General features: G+C 27.3%; 1 protein-coding gene across 3 annotated transcripts in view; it reads right to left on the bottom strand.

Annotated features, from left to right (window-relative positions):
* LOC135930416 (extended synaptotagmin-2-like) overlaps positions 1–16,082 on the bottom strand; it is a 33,799-nt gene extending 17,717 nt beyond the window's left edge. For 2 of the 3 annotated variants that reach the window (XM_065467209.1, XM_065467207.1), the window contains exons 1-9: positions 15,965–16,082; positions 9,967–10,310; positions 6,119–6,160; positions 5,424–5,561; positions 4,638–4,714; positions 1,941–2,153; positions 1,553–1,673; positions 671–770; positions 172–242 (exon numbers count right to left, since the gene is read on the bottom strand). In XM_065467209.1, the coding sequence (XP_065323281.1) occupies positions 172–242; positions 671–770; positions 1,553–1,673; positions 1,941–2,153; positions 4,638–4,714; positions 5,424–5,561; positions 6,119–6,160; positions 9,967–10,310; positions 15,965–15,998 (1,140 nt within the window). In that variant the 5' untranslated portion in view covers positions 15,999–16,082. Of the gene's footprint in view, positions 1–171; positions 243–670; positions 771–1,552; positions 1,674–1,940; positions 2,154–4,637; positions 4,715–5,423; positions 5,562–6,118; positions 6,161–9,966; positions 10,311–15,814; positions 15,843–15,964 lie in introns of those variants that run through there. The other variant, XM_065467208.1, reaches the window with a different exon arrangement.
* Between the last annotated feature and the right edge of the window lie 2,710 nt (positions 16,083–18,792).

The raw sequence follows: 18,792 nt of genomic DNA on the forward strand, positions 1-18,792 counted from the left end.
AATTGGCCTAGCCAGCAAAAAAACATGATATCAAAAATAAACAGTCACTATTTTGGTATAAAAAATGAATTAGATATTAATTTTTTTATAAATATTTATAGGATTTGTATTGGGTGGTGATCGTTTAAAGTCCTACAAAAATAATATATTAGCATTCAATTATATTCGTACTTCAAAAGCCTCATTCCACACCGGGTCTAAGTTGTCGTTTATTATCGAGGTTTGGAATTCTTTCGCCCCGACTTTAAAAAGGTAATATAAATGTAATATAATTTATTAGTATATTTATATAAAAAAATTTGAACATTTAAAATCCATAAATCAACAAAATAAAGCTAATAAATTCTAGAAATCTTTTTAATCATAGAACTGGTGGAATGATCAAATGTCAGTTCATTTAATGGAGCTTCCTACCTCCCCCCCCAACGATTAATTGGGAAAAAAACCGCGTGAGTATATATCGGAATCTCAGTTTTAGGGGTATTGGACAGGCCTAGAATACTTTTTTTTTAAATCGGTGTTTATGTTAGGCTGAAATTCGTTCCTGTTAAACTTATATTGAGCTCAATTTTTGCTGGGCAAGCAAATATATTCATTTTTATATACTATAATGCCTTGTCAGCTCAGGAAAATCTGGTGTTGGGGTCAATAAATATTTTTAAAAAATTACTATAAATCTTTGTGTAAGGGTCGGATTTTCCTTTGCCCAATAAACTTATATCAGCGTTGACTAGATTATGGGCAGAATAGATGGTGATCCTAATGGCACCCTAATAATATAAATTATGTAATTTCTATAAAATATTTGGTTAAAAGTTAAAATCTCAAAATATTTTATAATTTTTTTTTTATTATTCGTAAATAAAGGATACTAATCTTTTTCTTCTTAAAGTAATGAAGTAGGGATAATTTTTAAGTGACGTTTACAAATTCTTTTAAAAATTTGAAGAAAAATAAACTACTCGTCCGGATATATATTTACTAAGTTAAAACGGTCAAAAAAATTCTAACACTACAAGCCCAAACTGTATTATTTATTTTGTTAAACTATTTTTGACCATTTTAAATACAATATGAATTCCTATAAAACCGGCCCCTCAGCCCAACCAGCAAGTGGGGGTAACATTTATTAAATATAGGCCCAGGCCCGACCTGTGGCTCGAAAAATAAATTATATATTTCCTTTCCTTCCTAGACTTCTCGAAAAATATAAATTATATATTTCCTTTCCTTCCTATACTTCCCGTTTTAGTTTGCCTGAAATATTATCCCAATTATAAAATGGATCTTAAAAAAATTAGAAAAGTTTTTTAAAAAAATCAGGTGACTAAATTTTCAAAGTTATTGCTGATTATTTGAATATGAATCATCAAAACAGACTAAAATAAATATTTTAAAAATTAATTCTATATACGCTTTTATTGAAATTCGAGCAGCGGGGTCGAAACGGGCCTGGTCTAAATCTAAAAAATATGTTGATGCAGGGAAGATGTGAATATACTTCATAACGTAACATATATCCTTAAGAATAAAATACAAATTTTATTAAAACTTTTGGAATTAAATATTTGATCTGTTGCGATTCGACGTCTTTAGAAAGGATTAATCCGAATTTGTTAGGTAAGACTAGCATGGATGACACCACGTCCAACATTATTTTACGTATCAATTCACTTATATTAAACAAAAAAATGACCAATTAAAAAAAAATAAGTAAGTTAAATTTTAATATATAGGACTTGTCATCTTTGGTGGTGAGGATTTTTAATGCTGGCTACCAGCCTGACGCAAACCTTCTTCCTTAAATTTACTTCTAACCCCTCACTTATGACTTTACCCCCCCCCCCACCCCCCATTATCATCTATACTCTTCATTATTTCGTTTTATTTTAATCATTCTTTCTTTCTATTTAAGATTTTAAAAAAAAATCAATTTAAACGCCAATCCAGGGATATCCAGAGCGTTAGCTATATTAGTGAAATCGAAATCTATGGCGGGTCGATTGAGCATGAAAACCTTCAGAGCTCCAACAAATGGTATAGTGCTAATGAGTGGGTTAATATGGGCCCTTATATCACCGTGAAAATTGACATTTTTAACTCCGCTTTTGACGTTGTTCACGTTGAGGGTAAATTCGCAATCACCGGAGTAACTAAAAAATGTTTCACCGAATATAGATATTGTCAAAAAAACTGAAAAAAAATCAAATATTTCAATTTTTTTAAACTTTAAGAGTCATGTCACATTTGAGTTAAATGAAGAGGGCGGGAATTTTTTGGAGGGTCCCTTTTAAACTTTGTTTATTATTTTAAATAAATTTGCGTGACCAGTATTAAAAATTTCTTAGTTTTTAAATTCCGAGAATTTATTTTGAAACTCAATAATATTCTAAATTTACTATAATTAAATTCGCATAAATAATTTATTAATTTAAATCGTAAGCGGCTGAAAGATAATTTTTCTGATAATCACATTCACTGTATTAGGCAGGACGTCAGTTTCGTAATCAAGTATTTTCTCTAAGGGACTGACCAATGGAGGGGGTATTTTTTTTAAATATTTGAATACTTGCTTACACCACAGACCTTTAGTACAACTAGTATATATTAAATTAACATTAAATTATTTTATTTATAATGATTAATTATTTATTCAGCATTAAAATATATTATAATGATACAAGTTATAAATACTTTTAAATATTTTTTTTAATCCACAAATTAACTAAATAAATCGATATATATTCTGTTAATCAGGACTGAGGACAATGTCCGATATATCTCGACAAATTTATTGGGAGAGTTCCGTGTTTTAAATTTATATAAGTTATTTTTGTTCATCATTACTATGATATAGTAAATATAAACATTCGGACCGAATTAAAATTATTTTTCAATTAATTTTTTCATATAGGGAAACACATTAATCCTGTTTTGTTTTAAGTGTATACTAAGCCTAAATAGCTTTTCCCCTTTTATTCTGTTTAGAGAAAATTATATAACAGATTTCTATTTTGAAATAAGACGAATCAGGACACAGCCTAAACCTAGATATTTTTTTTATAAATTTTTGTTGATAACGGTGTATCTTTAAAATCTATTTTTTATCTCTAGAAGTTTCACTAAATAAATAAACAATTTAAAGATGGCAAACTATCGATTAAAATTTTGCCAAAAAAATAAAACTTGAATACACAAACTGTATAAATGGAATAAATTTTTTTTAAAAAATTATATCAAAGATAAATAATTTGTTAATGATGTGGGGGGTCTATACAATTTTCGTGATGAGATCTATCCTATTTGATAAAGGTTGTTACAATAAAAAGAAGGATTTTTTACAAAATGTTGAAATCCAATAAAATGATCTGATTATATTTTTCTTATTGTCATACTTAAATATTAAATTATGTTATAACAATTTTTTCAAATCCTACACTTGAAGTTTACAATTAAAAAAAACATCTATGTTTTTAAATGAGAAATAAGTTTCAACAAGTAGATCCTAACAATTCATAGACGGTTAATTTTTGTCGCCCGTGAGGATTGCCAGATATATTTTTTAGAAAGAGTAAATTCTATATATCTTTTGTAAAAGGAGTGATAAGAAGAAGGCTAAATCGTGAGTTCTGGCAATTAAGTCCCCATGAGGCAAGTGATCATTAAAGAGAACCATTTTTACCCTTCAGTACTTTGGTGGGGTCACCGAAACCTAAAATGTATTATTAATATTACTTAAATATGGCGATATTTATTATGATCTCAAATCTTCAGTAACTTCATTAAATTTATCGTAGTGTATATATAATATATATATAATTTAGACTTATTAAGCCCCATAAAAGAGATGTAAGTTAATTTTTTTTAATCTTAGTTAATATCTGAAATTTTTTTTAAAAAAGATATCCGGGCCGGGCCGTATATTTTAAAACCAAATATTTGATGCCATTTTTAGCTGCAAAAATCAAATAAATAAAATATATTTTTAAAAAATACGGTTCGGGCCTGAAATTTTTTTTAAAAAAAACCAGGCTGGGCCAGGAAAAATTTTTGAAAAAAATCCGGGCCAGGTCGAATAAGTTTTTCAAAAAAAATTCGGTCCGGGCCGTACAAATAGTAGCTCTGCAGGGCTCTGGTTAATATTAAAATGGGGGGGGGGGGGTATTTTTCCATAATTCGTTTTTTCTAATATTTTTGTGCTTAATATTTAGTTTCAAAAATTTTAACTTTTATTTTGAAAGAAATTTGGCCTAAGTTTTAATTATTATGCTTCTTTCTTCAATATTTTTTTTAGGCATTAAATTAATAATAAATAAATGTTTTATAAAAAATTAATGTTCGATTCATTATATCAAGTTATACGAAATTTAAAAAATACATAATGTTAAATTATACAGCTATGCTAACGTTTAGTTTAGCGACGAATTACGCGTCACTTGAGCGATATCGTTGTATTTCATGCTAACTAAAAACGAGACCTAAGGCCTGCCAAACCCCACCAGGTTCACGTCATTTTTTTTTCGCGAGATTACTGAAGGGTGGAAATAAAATTTGTTTGAGATGGGTTTGGTACGATAATGATCAACTTTAAATATTTTTTTAAAAAAAGACTCAAATGAAACAAAATTTATTTTTACAAAATTTCCATATCTATGATTATTTCGTCCCTGTTGAGTTTTTCTTGATAAACCTTTATGCCACCGATTCTACAAGGCTTCGAGAAAAAAAAATTATAAGAAAACATGATTATTATAAAAATAGAAGATTTTTTTGCCTATATAATTTATTGATAACGTTGGGGAAAAAATTCACCAATTAACTATATTCAAAAACTAGAAGAAAAAAAATGTAATATTTTTAAAAAATAACAATTTTTTTTTCTTTTAGCCATCATGAATTATTTCGAAAAATATATTAATAAAAAATAAATAACCTTGGCGAAATGAATAGAAGGCAAAATTTTTCTAAACTTTTTTAAATGGCAAAAATCATTATATTAATTAAAATAATTATACAACATTTAAATTGGTATAAATTTTTATTAAAAAAAATAATTCATCAGCTGGATATCAAAAAAACTTTGAATAATTACAGTGAAACATAAGGTTCGTTCAATTATGTTTTAATCAATATAAAGATGGTCAATATTATAAAACATTTTGTCCAATTTTGGCAGAAAAAGATATACTAAATGAGTCAATTACGTTTTAATCAACATAAAGAGAGATGGTCAATATTATAAAACATTTTGCCAGTTTTGGCAGAAAAAGACCTATCTAAATGAGTCAAAAAAACGTTTCACATTATTTTATTTTTAAAAAATGATAAGCAGAATTGATTTAAATAAAATGACAAAAAAAATTCATTAATAATTTTCTCTTACCCTTTTTTTTACAATGATATTATAAAAAAATTTCCTTTACTATATCGCCGACGTCTATTGTTTCAAAGTAGAAATTTTTGATGATAGCGGGAAGTCTCTCTTTAACCTTTGGCTCTATATCGTTTTTGATCATAACTTTCAAGTAATTATTAATGAAAGGCCACATTTGCTTTATTATCTATGAAATAATATATTTATGATATACAATGTATCTGTGCAGATATTTTCTTAAAATCATTCATTCATAAGCAATTCAAATATTTAAATAATTCATATTTATTTATAAAAATATTTGGTGAAAAGTGGGTGCAAAAGTTCATTTTCTTGATTTGAGTAGTAAATAGATGAAAGATAAACCTTATAATCATAGACCACATCCCAAACCAAGTCAGATTTTCAAAAAAACAGGAAATAGGATAGGATAATAATTTTTAAACCCGGAAATACGTTAGGAATCATAAGATTCCAACATGTTTCATAGATTTTAAGAATTCTCACGTCTTTCCGGAACGTTCTGATTATAACGACCATTAATCTTAAAGGTTACGCGAGATGGGTATCAATAGGCAACAATTATTTTTAAAAATTAATATGATTCGCAAACGTTCTTAAAGACATCAATTTTTAAAAAGTGGAAATTGCAATTTAATGAAATTTATGGGGCCCGAACAAAACCCTAAAAACGAGAACTTTATAGTAAAAGTTAAATTCCGAAACAAAATATTTTATAATTACTTTGTTCAGCCATTCAGCCCTTTCGACATCCGGAAAGTAGACCTAATGTTTGATTTTTAAAAATAACTATTATATAAATCCTAATCAAAAGTTTAGATTAAATTATGTATTAATTTAATATAAATATTATTTCAGTTTCAAAAATAAATTTCGGTAAAACCAAAACGATATCTATAATGAGTATAGTTAGGGTAATTGTTGTTTTGGCTGTTTTAGCAGATTTATAGATGGCTAAAAAATGGATAAACTTATTTTTTAGCCAAGAACTATTACTTCAAGCCGCTTTTTTCTTAAATATAGCTTAATTTTACTAAAGCGGAAGACTTAGTTGCGTCTCAACGCGCGATTTCCTTTCGGCAAGCGCCTTTAGGTGGAGTCAAATTTGCCATTTTTAGCTATATCCAACTACAGTAATCAACCATATGAATTATGTCTATGGATTAAAGTTTATTTTATTTCGATAATAATTTCTCTTTTTTTTATTTATAATCAGTGTAGGCTTTCATTTTTTCGATCCTAGGATAAAATATATTTTTTAAGCTTTGATAATGTTTGATTATCTCTTTAAAATTCTTATTCAAAACTTAGTAAATTTTTACTTTAAACTTGAAAAAAAAAATTAAAAATTAAAGATGGAATTTTTCTTCTTCTTCAATAATTACTTTAAATCCATAAAAATAAATCAAAAGGTATTTTAAATAAAATTCAATTTTTCTTAAAATATGTGATTTATTTTTAAAAAATCCATAGTAAACGCGTTATGTTCAAGCGTTAGCGCTATTTAACGTTAATAAAATCACAATTGATTCTTCGTAGTGGTAATTTAATAGATTGATAAAATAGAGATAATTATTTTTCATAATATTTTAGAAATATCATATACCTTTTTATCAAATTCACTAATATTTATATAATATCGATCATATCACAGCATGTTTTTCAAATTTTATCCTAGCGTTATCGTCATAAGGCTTCTTATATCTATTTATTGGCTTGATTTTGTAAATAACGCCTAGCTTGAACATAACGCACCGCTTGTTAGTAATAAACATCAGTTTCAAACTTTGGTGTATTACACAGACACACACATAGAGAGTTACGATTGATTTAAGGCATAAATCCGCGAATTTTGAAGAGCCTATTTTTATATTTGGATACTCTTATTTAAATCAATTTAGAGCTAATCTTTTTTTGAGGCTTTCTTTTCTTCCGTCAATTTTAACAGATTTGAAGTCTTTCTTGACTGGCATCATAAGACTTACTTCGTCCGAAGAATGGAATTAAAAATTACATAAAAAAATTTTAAAGAACAAAAGTCTTAAGCGATGTATTATTAGGCGCAGAAGATGTAGTAAATTATAATAAAAAGGAAGTTTTTCGAAAATTAAAACAAACTTATCCAAATCTTTTCAAAGATAAAATAAAAACTACAAGATTACAACAATGTATCATCATCATGGACCCATGATAAAATAGGGAAAAAATTTGATACTACAAATTATATGGTGAAAAGATCCAAATAACTTAATTAAGTTTTATGTCATCTACTAATATAAAACCTGTCACAACAATAGCTCCAAAAACAATTGATATCATAAAAGAATTTTATTCTTCGGATAAGTCATATGATGCTAGGGAGGAAAGAGTTAAATTTATTACCATTAAAAAAAAGCCTCCAAAAAAAATTACTAGGGATCCGAACCGAAACGATTATCGGTTTTGTTTAAGGTTGGATACACATAACGGTTCAAGGGTCAAGTTCGGTTCATAAAAAATAAAAATATCGGTTAAGTTCGAACTAAAAACCGGTTTGAACATTTTTGTATACAAACCTACATTCTAATTATATGTTTTATTTGTTATATTTTGATTTTATTGAGTTATAGAGGGCTTTTTTTTAGTGAGACTCAAAATGTGGTACCCCTTGTTGTGTCACAATGATGTGCTATTAATACTATATGTAAACAATTTAAAAAATGGATTCAATTTACCTCTGGACATTATGATTGATGAAAAATAATCTCTAAAAAAAATAAGATTTTAGCAATATACTAATAACAATTTCATACTATTTTATAAGCACAAAATCAGGAGGTTCGAAACCGGTTCAGATTTTAGCTCTTCGGTTCATGTTTAACGAGAAAATCTTTTAACGGTTTAGATTCGATAAAAAATACCAGTTTAACGGTTCGGTTCAGATTAGGTTGGACCTGGTTCTAAATATTTTGAAAGAATTATATAACCATTAAGAAAATTATCATAAAAGTAGGCTTTTCGAAATTCGCCAATTTAGGCCTAAAAAATTGGGTATTAGCTGAATCAAGTGGAACTTCAGTGTTTGTGTCTGTGTAATATACCAAAATTTTAAGTAGATATATATCGATGCTAACTAGGAAGATTAACAACTACAGCAAACCATTTCAAAATTAAAAAAATATATCAACCATAGTTATATGCGACTCAGCACTACCTAGTTGCTTTTTAAGTGAAAAAGATTATTGATCCGGTATGTATTCACAAAAACATCTAAAAAATATATAAAGAAAGAACATCAAATAACTGTAAAACAATATGTACCTGTTGATATGACTACCCTGGAAGCATTACAAAACCGGTAGAGTAATTTGTAAATATTTTTACAGAAAAATTATACACTTTTTATGCTATACTTTTATTGCTAACCAGCAATCATCATATTATTTGAAGCTTAAATATATTAAAGCTGTATGAATATATGATAATCTGTGACTTTTCGGAAAGTTATACTTTTGTGATCCAAGAATCTGTTCAAAGATTCCATTGAATCAAGAGACTACCATCTTATGATAGCTTTTGGCTTATTATTATAATTATGGTAACGTAGAAAATATTAATTACGTAAGCGGTAATAAAAACTTTATAAATCTGTTTCGTGAATCTAACTTTTGCGTGCCTGCTGAGTGGCATTTATCAGCTATATGCCATGGAAAGGTCTATGTGATGCCTTTGGAGACACGTTAAAAAGATTGGCCTTACGTTGCAGCTTACAGAGCCCCATTTCTAGGCAAATTATAAAATTGATTAATTTTTACAATTTTGCAAAAGAAACTATGTTATTAAATTATTTTTATATATGTGACCAATGATGAAAATATACAGTTGTGTGAACGATTGGATAAAAAAATGAACATAATATCTCCCTTGGATTTAAATAAAATTAAGACAAAATTATATTCAGAAGCTGATAGTCATAATATTCGTGATATAATACTTATAGATAAAGGTAATTTTATTTAGCTTAATCAAAAAATTTGTAACACGCATATATGATAATTCTTGGTGATTGATTAGCTATGATTTTACAAAAAATGAAGCATCTAAAGCAATAGAATATCGTTCCTCCCTCTGTATGGACCATCATCTTAATTCTTTTATTCACCGATTCCAGAAAAGATATTATTATCCCTTCTTAAAGAAATAATACAATAGTGGATCCTTTAACAGCTACATAACGTATTTACAAACTCTTTTTGAAGATCAATAACTCCAGTTAGCTACTTAAGCTTTGAAATTTTGATTTGTATAAAATAAACAATCAATATAACCTTCATACCAAGTTATATACATTTTTAATGGTATTCAGAAGGACTGATATTTAGTCTATGTAATTTTCATAAAAAGTCAAATTTCTACAAAAAAAAGGGAATTTCTAGTGTTTATAATGCTAACATATTACTTTTAAATAATAACTATCATAAAACCAATATTAATAGAATAGGTAAAATATATACATTATATCAATATTAATGCTTAAAAAATCATAATAAATTATCGACAAAACAATGAAGAAATAGATAACAGTAATTTACCCAGCTGGGAAGGTCGTGAAGCTTAGCAAGAACCTCTTTTTTTTCGGTTATAGTATCGTTGATTCGACTTAATACCGCTTTATTCTCCCTCTTAATCTTGCGCTTGTTCCACAGCCAGGCCACCAGGCCAGCTCCGGCTATTACCCAGAATATGCTGCATTTTAACCGACCAACAAGAAATATTGATAACATGACGGCTAAGCATTTGACGTAATTTAGGGCTAGTTGATAAAAATCTAGCTTCTTTAAAACGAATGGGGGTACCTCGGCTTTGGGGTAATCGGAAGATTCTTTCTCCTTAGGCGGGTCATTTTTGCCGCTTATATCTATCCATTTCGTATTATCTAAAGTTGTAAATAATGTTTTTAGAAGAGAAAAATTTTTTGGATCATAAAAAAATGGTTTATTTAAAATCTTATGTGGCCTATAGCTAAGTTACGTTTTGACAACATAAAATGATGGTTAAAATATAAAACATTTTGCTAGCCCTATTCAACGAATTTCAAGATAAAGATCATATCCAAAAAAATTGTCCAAGCTTGGAAATTTTGCTCATCGATGGCAGATAGATTTGGACATTTATTAGGGGTGATATTATTTTGGCTGAAATTTTGATATAGAATTAAAGAGGTCAAGATAATAATTGTCTCAATGCTACGAATCACGAAATCGCACTAATGATAAACGAATTAATTTTAAAATAAAAAATTAATTATTGGAAAATTGAGTGTAAAAACATTTAATCTCTCAGAATACAATGTATCTGTATGGAGACTTAATTATGCTGGGATTTTATCTCCATATAAATTTTTTTATTTTATTATAATAGCCTGAATAGTGAATATTCCTGTTTCTGTTGTAAGATATTATAAAATAGTAGTATTAAGAGTTACATAGAAGTTAACTTAATATAAACTAAGTGTACAAATTTTTAATAAACAATCCTCTCCCCACAACCCCCGCCCTCCTCGTTGTTCTCTCGAGTTAAGAGGTTATGATTGATCCTCTCAGTATGCAAATTCTAAATTTTCTAAAACTTTTTAAATTATCACATTTATTTTTCTAGGTTATTTTTTTAAAAAAAAAGAATAATGTAAATCAATGTACTAAAAAAGGTATTGATGTTTGGTAAATAAGGCAATTCAAAAAATATTATTATAAAAAAATGTTCAAACTTATATAATATCGATTATTTATACGATTATAATTTAATTATTATTAAAAAAAGTATATTGATCGGTCCAAATTGAACCGACCCGAAACTCAATTGAAAACCAACTGGGGAACTAATTCTAAAGGCCAAATCGATAAACTGGATCGTTGACCGTCAATAAGTGATATGAATAAATAATGGATTGATTGAATTTTATAATTGAATATTATTTTATAATTGAATCAATGTTAGGGAAATAATTTAATTTTCAGGGGAGGTGGAGGGGGGGGGGGGGGTTAAGACTATGAAATAAATTTTATAATTGGGTTGATAATAATGTTTAAAACTTTCGGTTTGGGCAATTATTTTCATTTTATGGGTAGGGTCGAATTTGTCATGATATCGTAGTTTTTAAATGCCCGACCAGCGATGTGGGGAGTAAAAATAAGCCTTGATAAATTGAGAAACTGTCAAAGATGTGTAAAATCTTGGTCCCAACGATGCCCAAATTGGAAAGATTTAACTGTACTCAATCTCAACAATGCCCAAATTAGAGTTAACTGTACTCAATTTTAACCGATAAAGAGCTGTCACTTACAACTAACGGATTCTCGGCAAATTTCCTAATTTTATTAGAGACCTTCAGAAGTAACATTTGCAAGGCCAGGTCCGGTCCAGTTTTTTTTTTAAATTTTTCGGCACTGGTTAAATATTTTCTGGCTCGGCCCGGCTTGCTTTTTTTAAATTTTTTTTTGGACCAGCCCAGATTTTTTAAAAATATAAAACATTTATATTTCGGGCTTAAGGCTGGACGGTCTCTGCCCTTTATAAAAGCAAAATACCAATTCTTTTACGTATTATTTTCTTCTATCCTTAAAGCTGTATTCTGGTGTGTCCTTCTAAACAAATTTCTATTTAACAATATATATATATTGCTTCCTCTAAACTGACTACAAAAAAATTTTTAAAGAAGGACTATACGTGTCATTATATTTAAGTGTTTGATAGTCATTACAAAAAAAATTAATATATAATATCGCTATAAATTATATACAGGGTGGTTTTAAATATATTATATTATACATTTTACCTTTACTTTATGGAAATCCTTCATTCGTTCTTTTGTAAGTTGGCCTAAAACCCGATCCATCTTTATTTTAAAGAACTTACGTGAATGCGAAGTCCCTCTTCGCCTAACGCGTTTTTTTTCGCAAGAAAGCAAATAAAACCTTGTTACCCAGAAAAAAATAATAAGAGGGGGAAAATTATCCCATAAAATAATTCTTACACCTAAAGAATGTTGCTTCGATATCAATAATAAAATTATCAGCATGCTTCCAGGAAATTTAAAAAACCATTTAAAATCGTTGAATTTCTTAATGTTCAAACCCTTCGGGAATACTACATAATAAATTGAGGCTTAAAGTCAGTAATGGAAAAAATAAAGGGGAAAGATTCTTCATAAGTCGTATTTAATTAGCTAATGTCGCATCCCCGTTATTCCTTCAGAATTGCGTTTTATGTCTAATTTTTTTTCAATAATTTTCCTATGTATCGGTGATATAGGCCCGATACCCAGCAGTATCAGTAAAAAAAAAACGACACATCTCTATTATAAAGTAGTTAATAAAAATTATATATTGTATTTGGGTATCATACAACTTGACATTGCCAAGTTATTTTTTTAACGTCCCTTTTATTGTACGAACGGGTATCTCATTATTTTTCGTCCTTTAACTCAAGGTTTACGCTAGGTCGCACGTGATTCAGCATCAATTATGATTTTGCTAGTATATCAAATATAATAGGCAAAATCTAATTTATATATCGGTGATCAGATTTAGATTAGATTCTTTTATTTTTTGTATAACGTATTAATAATTTTTTAAAATTATATTTCTAAAAATAGGATAATGAGAGAGCGAAAAGTTAAAATTAAAATTTGCGCAAATTTTTTTGTTATATTGGTTTTGTGACACGAATAAATTATTACGCTTGTTATTTTATGATAATAAATGAGGAATTCAGATTGAATAATGAATTAGCTAAATTTTACTTGAGGGCTTCGTTAATTATTATTATTAATTCAACTTTTTTTTCTCTCTCGGATTTAAATATATATCGGAAACAGGCACACTAAGCCCGGTCCTTAAAATGGTAAGGTATTAAAAATCCCGACAGATCCTAAAAATAAAAATTCCAAAAATGGGTTGGGTGGAAAAAATTCATTTAAATTAAATTATATTCAGCCCTAACAATTTATAAAATTACAAACCAACAAATTATAATTTTTAAAAACCGAAAATTCGTGCTTTTTATCATAGCCATTTTTATAACAGTTGCGTCTGTTATCAAATTAGTAGGGTTGTGCCGATCCACAATTTTTTCTCGATCCGGTATTACTAAAAGCCAATCCGATAACCGATATTTAAATTGATTTTATTTACCATTTATCCTAGGTTCAATCTCATAAAAAAATTAATATTTTCTATTCAAAAAAAGCAACTTTACTTATGCGAATTATCAAGTAATTTTTTTTTTAATTTTCAAAAAGTTAAATTATCTCATTTAAAATAATGTATGTATGTGTTGTTAAACGGACTCGAATTTGGGTCGATTTTTAAAAACGGCCCGAGTAAGATTTTAGCCAAAATAATAATATGTAAGCTTGGAGGTTTTCCTCATAGGTCAGAAAGGTTTGCACCTCTATTTGCCAAATCTCGGGGATTATACAATATTATTTAAGCTAAAATCGTTATTGGCCGTTTTAAAAAATCAAGCCAAATCAAGCTGGCTCGATTTAGCCGATTTTTGAAAATGGCTATCAAGATTTTAGCCCAAATATTTTTATGTAAGCCTCGAAATTTCGATAATAGATATCCAAACCTTTCTGTTAATTGTGGGCAATTGGATAAAATCTGAGTCAAATGTTTTTAAAAATAGGCTAAATCAAGCCGGTTAACAACTAGCTTTTTTCCCATGTGTGCTTGATCTGCTGGCGATACATTCCTTTTTTTTTGACACAGTTCCTTTTTAAAAAAAATATATTACAGTAGTGTACTATAGATTTATTTTTCAATACAGCAAGTTTAAAAAATTTTGATTTATCTTACTAGATGTGTCAAATATTTTTTTCAGCCCAAACCTCGTAAATAGTGTTGTACGGCACAATTTTTAAAAACAGCAAACCCAATATTCTAGCCAAAAAATATTATGCAAGCCTCGATATTTTATAATGTCCACTGTCATCTATGAACAAGATCTTCAGGCTTGCGTAATATTTTTGACTAAAATTTTGGGTTAGACGTTTTAAAAAATCGAGCCCGTTTATCAAAACTACTCTTAAAAACTCACTGTCAATGGTAATGTTATGCATTCACTATAAATATTCAGATATAACTTTTATAATTTAATAATCTGTATTATTTTAGAAAATAGGGTTTTTGAACTAAAAATGGGGGAAATTTATTAAATATTTCCAAATTTAGACATATTTTTAAAAAATATGCAAGAAATCTCCATTTCATATCAATTTATTTCTAAAACTCAATTAAAGTATAAGTATTACCGTCATATGCGTAATCAATATTATTATTGAGATTTTCTTGAATGTATAATAAATATTCACATTTTCATTTTTGTTCACATTTTTGACCTCATATGATCAAAAAAAAGTTGATAAAATAAAGCCAGCTTGCATAAATATTTTTTATAATCCATAAATCATTGACTGAGTATTATTATATTATTTTTTATCTCCATTTTTTAAAATTCTTTAGGAGAGCCTTTAAAAAATATACTTTGTGCATTTGATATTTTCACTGTGGATATATAAGAATATAACTGATTAATTCATTTACATAAAAAAAAAACATTTTGCAAAAAAAGTGGATGTAGAATGCTATAATACTTAACCAACAAATAAATTTCAGGCTCACTAGTTTTATTTTGAAACCAAGGTCATGCCAAAATTATAGATATTTTTTAAAATACTAGATTTATAAAGTGTCATCCAATAGAGTTATATTATTCCATGGTATTTATTATAAAAATTAATTGATATAAATTTAAATATTATTCAAGGAGGGGCCTTGCATAATTCACATGCATTTTCATTAAAATGGGTTGTAGACAAATATTCTAAATAAAAGAATTATCTTTCAAAATATTATTTAAATAATTAAATTTTTTTGGAAATTTATATAACATTTCAATTTAAGCTTTTAACAAATCAATACTTATTTTTTATATAAGTGAAAATTGGTGTTTTTTTATAATTTCAATGCAAGCTCTCCATCAGAGATCTGCAGAAGTAAAAATTTGAGCATTTCCAAACCTATATTATGATTATTCAGTATGTCTCATGATTTTTTTAAATTGATACAATTATTATTTTTGATAATTGCCTAACTTATAATTATTAATTTTGGCTGTATTTTGCAAATTGTTTCAAAGAGAAGTTGAAGATATATAAATGAATATTAAATATGTCATTATAAGATTTTCTAAAAATTTTCTACTGCTTAATTGTTATTATTTAAAATTTATTTTAAAAAAAATAAGTCCAGCCCAGATTTTTAATTTTTAAGCCTGACCCAGATTTTTTAAGCCGAGGCTAGGTTAACAAGCTGGGCCAGGCTTACAGGTCTCTAATTCTTAAAATTAATACCTTAAATAAATTTAATTATATTTTACCTATTTCTCCCATTATTCAATATCAAACTCAATGAAAATTTAATTTCAAAAAAATATTCAAAAATTTTGAAAAATAATAAAAAAATAATAGTGCTCCTATAAACAACCCAAAATATATTGATTAATTATATTGAATAATTTTAAAAAAACTTGAATAATCATTATTATTATTGATCAATTCCATTTTATGCTTTCATTGCCAAGCTTTTTAGTTGATTTAAAAAAATAATAAATCAACAGCTGTATATGGATCGATGCATATTTACTAATAAATAAATATAAAGTTATTGCTACTTGCAGACCGAAATTATATGTTAATATTACATATATATTTTTTATATATCAAAATTTATATCATATTATATTGTCGGACTAAAATTGAGGTATATATCAAGAAAATTAGTAAATGAAATATTAGCAAACCACAAAATGGCCGCCAATATTAATTGTATTTTATTTTATATGTTTTCATTATAAATATCCATTTTCTTATATATTCTTTTTCCTATATAAAATAAATTTTAATATTAAAATATATTTGACGATTTTAACTTACATTATTTAAAATTATTCATTCAAATATGGAAATTATTTACATATTTTAAACGTCATTCTTATATAATTAATGTTATTAAGAGAAATAACATTTATACAACTACATTACAATATTAATATATATAACTTTATGGTTACATTATTTAATGATCCTATTCAAAATATGTAAATTATTCAATATTTTGGACATCATTCTTATGTGATCAATAGTATTGAAAGAAATAACCTAACATTTATACAACTACATTACAATATTAATATATAGAATTTTATGTAAGTAAATATATCATTATTCCTTGACAGAAAAATATGGAAATTATTTTAGATGTCATTCTTATATAAAAAATATTATTGAAAGAAATAACTTAACATTTATACAACATTACAATATTAATAATTTTAATGAAACTAACTTAATACATATCTAAATTGTTATAAATAGTTTTATTATTTTTTTTGTATGAGTCATGAAATATTTTTTTTTTTGTTTGAAATTTTATTTTTAATATTTTTTTTTTGTTTCGCGCAGTCATCTTGAACGTCATTATATAAATATTTTTTTGTTTGAAATTTTATTTTAATATTTTTTTTTTGTTTCGCGCAGTCATCTTGAACGTCATTATATAAATATTTTTAATATTTATTATGTAAAAAAAAATAAATAATAATTTAATATTTATAAAAAAAATAATAATAATCTTATATAAACTAAAAAAAAAGTGGAAATTCATTATTATTATCAATTATATTTTTTTTTATATTTATTGTTTTAAAGAAAAATAAAACCAATTTATTCAAAAAAAAAAGGGGTAAAAAAAAAATAAATATACTGTTAAGTTAAACATTTCTGTACGGTGAAATTTTGAAATTGGTGCCGTGTTTATACAAAGCAACCTGGTTAGTGCGGTTGTCGTAATATCATATAGTGGTATTTGAGTCTTCGAGTGGAAAATATCATATAGTGGTATTTGAGTCTTGAAGTGAATTGTACATCGTCTTCATCTACATCTACGGTAAAATATCATATAGTGGTATTTGAGTCTTCGAGTGGAAAATATCATATAGTGGTATTTGAGTCTTGAAGTGAAGTGTACATCGTCTTCATCTACATCTACGGTAAAATATCATATAGTGGTATTTGAGTCTTCGAGTGGAAAATATCATATAGTGGTATTTGAGTCTTGAAGTGAATTGTACATCGTCTTCATCTACATCTACGGTAAAATATCATATAGTGGTATTTGAGTCTTGAAGTGAAGTGTACATCGTCTTCATCTACATCTACGGTAAAATATCATATAGTGGTATTTGAGTCTTCGAGTGGAAAATATCATATAGTGGTATTTGAGTCTTGAAGTGAATTGTACATCGTCTTCATCTACATCTACGGTAAAATATCATATAGTGGTATTTGAGTCTTCGAGTGGAAAATATCATATAGTGGTATTTGAGTCTTGAAGTGAATTGTACATCGTCTTCATCTACATCTACGGTAAAATATCATATAGTGGTATTTGAGTCTTCGAGTGGAAAATATATAGTAGTATTTGAGTCTTGAAGTGAATTGTACATCGTCTTCATCTACATCTACGGTAAAATATCATATAGTGGTATTTGAGTCTTCGAGTGAAAAATATCATATAGTGGTATTTGAGTCTTGAAGTGAAGTATACATCGTCTTCATCATCGACATCAGCTGTCCATTTATTTTTTTTTCCTTTCTCTGCTCTCTCAAAATAAAAAAAAAAGTCTTATCGTACGGAAGTGCTGTCCAAATTTTACGAGTTGTAAATCTGTTACACAAAATTTGCCCAAATTTTTGTCGTATCTTTAGACTTATTAACTGTAGATGTACATGTGTATTATTGGGTTGTTTACACTATTAATAATATCATATCTATTAACATTACAAATAACAAAAATTTTTATTTTGAAATTAATTATAAATTTTTTATAAGGTCGAAATGAAAAGTTTAAAATTTGTAAAATACTGGGAAATACAGTATAATATTTTTGGGGCATTGGTTATATTAGTAATATGGATGTGTAGCTTAATATGGGGAAGAAAGTTGAAAAGAAGTCGAAGTGTGAAAATAAAGGGGCAGACATTGACTATAGAAGGACATAATGGGGAAGAGGATGTTATGGGAAAGGTAACATGGTTCCCAGTGAAGGAGTTAATTAATGGGTGGACGGATAGCGAATTAGATAAATTAACCTATAGGCCTGAAAGGAGAGATTCATATACTAATCAGAGATTGGGGACATATAGGGGACCTAGAGAAAGTTCACAGGGAAGGAGAGGAGAAATGAGACCCAACTTTGATTCAAGAGTAAGGGGGAGAATGAATTGTTATAATTGCGGAAGACAGGGACATATGGTCAGAGATTGCCAAGAAACGAAATGTTTTGAATGTGGAAAA

This window comes from Gordionus sp. m RMFG-2023, chromosome 5, assembly GCF_954871325.1.
Source record: "Gordionus sp. m RMFG-2023 chromosome 5, tfGorSpeb1-WG-v2, whole genome shotgun sequence".
NCBI lineage: Eukaryota > Metazoa > Nematomorpha > Gordioida > Chordodea > Parachordodidae > Gordionus > Gordionus sp. m RMFG-2023.